The sequence below is a fragment of the Acanthisitta chloris genome, unplaced genomic scaffold (assembly GCF_000695815.1).
Source record: "Acanthisitta chloris isolate BGI_N310 unplaced genomic scaffold, ASM69581v1 scaffold21131, whole genome shotgun sequence".
NCBI lineage: Eukaryota > Metazoa > Chordata > Aves > Passeriformes > Acanthisittidae > Acanthisitta > Acanthisitta chloris.
The window spans coordinates 651-2,589 of NW_008656755.1; the positions used below are offsets into that span (position 1 = coordinate 651).

At 40.5% G+C, this 1,939-nt stretch overlaps 1 protein-coding gene across 1 annotated transcript in view; it reads left to right on the top strand.

Moving 5' to 3' along the window:
• Positions 1–1,908, top strand: part of LOC103811484 (dynein light chain 1, cytoplasmic-like) — a 2,501-nt gene extending 593 nt beyond the window's left edge. The window contains exon 2 of the mRNA XM_009084459.1: positions 1,297–1,908. Within this exon, the coding sequence (XP_009082707.1) occupies positions 1,297–1,434 (138 nt within the window). The 3' untranslated portion in view covers positions 1,435–1,908. The remainder of the gene's footprint in view (positions 1–1,296) is intronic.
• Positions 1,909–1,939: the final 31 nt, after the last annotated feature.

Sequence of the window (1,939 nt, forward strand, 5' to 3'; positions counted from 1 at the left end):
CACACCTCTTGTTATGTGGTGATATAAGCAAAACAGAAAAAGAAAACCACAAAAAAATCCTGGTGGCACTGATTATCTGTTGTTCACAATATCTGTGTCATCCTTTATGTAGGATTAACAATACTGAGCATGGGAAAGATCTAGTTCAGATTATATTTCCTGCTTCGTCAGCTCGGGAGAAATCAAAGTGCGTCAATAGAAGTTAAACTGATCTGAGTGTAAGAGCTGTTGAAATGTTAAGGCCTATTGGACTGAAGCTGTGTGGAGTTAACTGCTTGGCATTAGGAGTCACATTTGCTGAACCCTTAGGCCCCAAGCTGTGAATTTTCACACAGATATGTTGAACTTCTAACTAATACTATGAAGGAGAACCCAAGAGCTGGTACAGGCTGGAAGATAAGGAAGCTCTGTCAGCAGAAACCACCATCTCTGAGATTAAAACAGAGTGCCCGGAGAAAATGAAAAAACTCTATGAAGAACAAAAGAACCCCAGGCCCTAATATTATTATTGGTCCAAACTGTCATGTGAAGGTTGGGGAACTGAGATTGGTAGGATGTAATTGCCTGAGAATTTCTTTGTTTGGGGTCACTCTTACCCAGCTTGAGCTGTTTCAACTGCTGTACCACTCAAAGTACCATAGCCTGAGGCTCTGCTCCAGGACACATCGGGTGGAGAAGCTGCTTTAACATGAAAAGTAATTCAGCTAAGCAGAATAATTGCTTCCACTGGAGAAGTATTCATTTGCTATGGCCACAACACAGAAAGGCATTTTTTTCCTCCAGGTGCAGGAAGGATCTATGACACTAGAAAAAAAGAGTTTAGTCTGGTACTTCTCAGATCTTCTTTGCAGCAACTGCTGAGAATTTATAGAGGGTTTGTTTGAAATGTGTTAAGGCACAAATTCTTAGATTTGTTGATCATGCTGGTGTTACAGAGCATGTGGCAGAGACTCTTCCCCTTAGCAGCCATGCTGCAGATGAACAATGAAGTCTAAATTACAGCTTTGTCCTTGTGGATACAAAACTAGCCCTTTGCTTAAGGGCTGTAGATGTAGTTCATGGTATGAATTATGGGCAGGAGAAAGTCTAATTTGCCTGAACAAAATGTTTTAAACTTACTACTACTCAGATGGGAAGTGTTGTGGGGTTTTTGTGTGTCTGACTAAGCAGCAGGTGAACAGTAAGATGTAAATAAGATAATCCTGGTACTTAAGAGCATCTGCTCTTCTAATTGCCTTGCTCAGAAAGTGAGTACCTGTTAGAAGAGTTCTTAATTTTTAGTGATCTGTTTTACAGGAGTTTGACAAGAAATATAATCCCACTTGGCACTGTATCGTGGGAAGGAACTTTGGCAGCTACGTGACTCATGAGACCAAGCACTTCATCTACTTCTACCTCGGCCAAGTTGCTATTCTTCTTTTCAAGTCTGGTTAGAACCACAGACTGTTACTGAAACTTGCATCCAGTTACAGGACTTCTCTGACTAGTTACTGCAGCCTTTCTGAGGACACAGGCCTTGATCTTCAAGGGCGATGGCAGGGATCATGTTATAGCAGATGATGATGTTACATTGTGGATATAAAAAGGAAAAATACCAAAAAAAGTCTTCCTTGTATTTATTTTTTTCCAGAAGGCTCCTTCTTTGCTAGTAGAGCTGTTGGAGCAATTTTGCTTTTGAGAGTTTTACAGCCATCTACCGTATTTCACCATTACTGCTAGTGCTGTGCAAGTACTGACAGTGTTTAGTTCTTTATGTTCCAAACCTCTTATTCTTCTGATTTTACTTTTTTTTTTTAAATTTTAAATAATACTCCCTGTTGTGCTGGATGTGCTGCCCCAAAGCCTGAACTGTTTCTTTTTCTGCTGTGTCTGGACAACTGCTTTGGAGAATAAAAGAAAGATCTACCCGAGCCAGGTCGTTATTTCTGGCCGGTTTGTG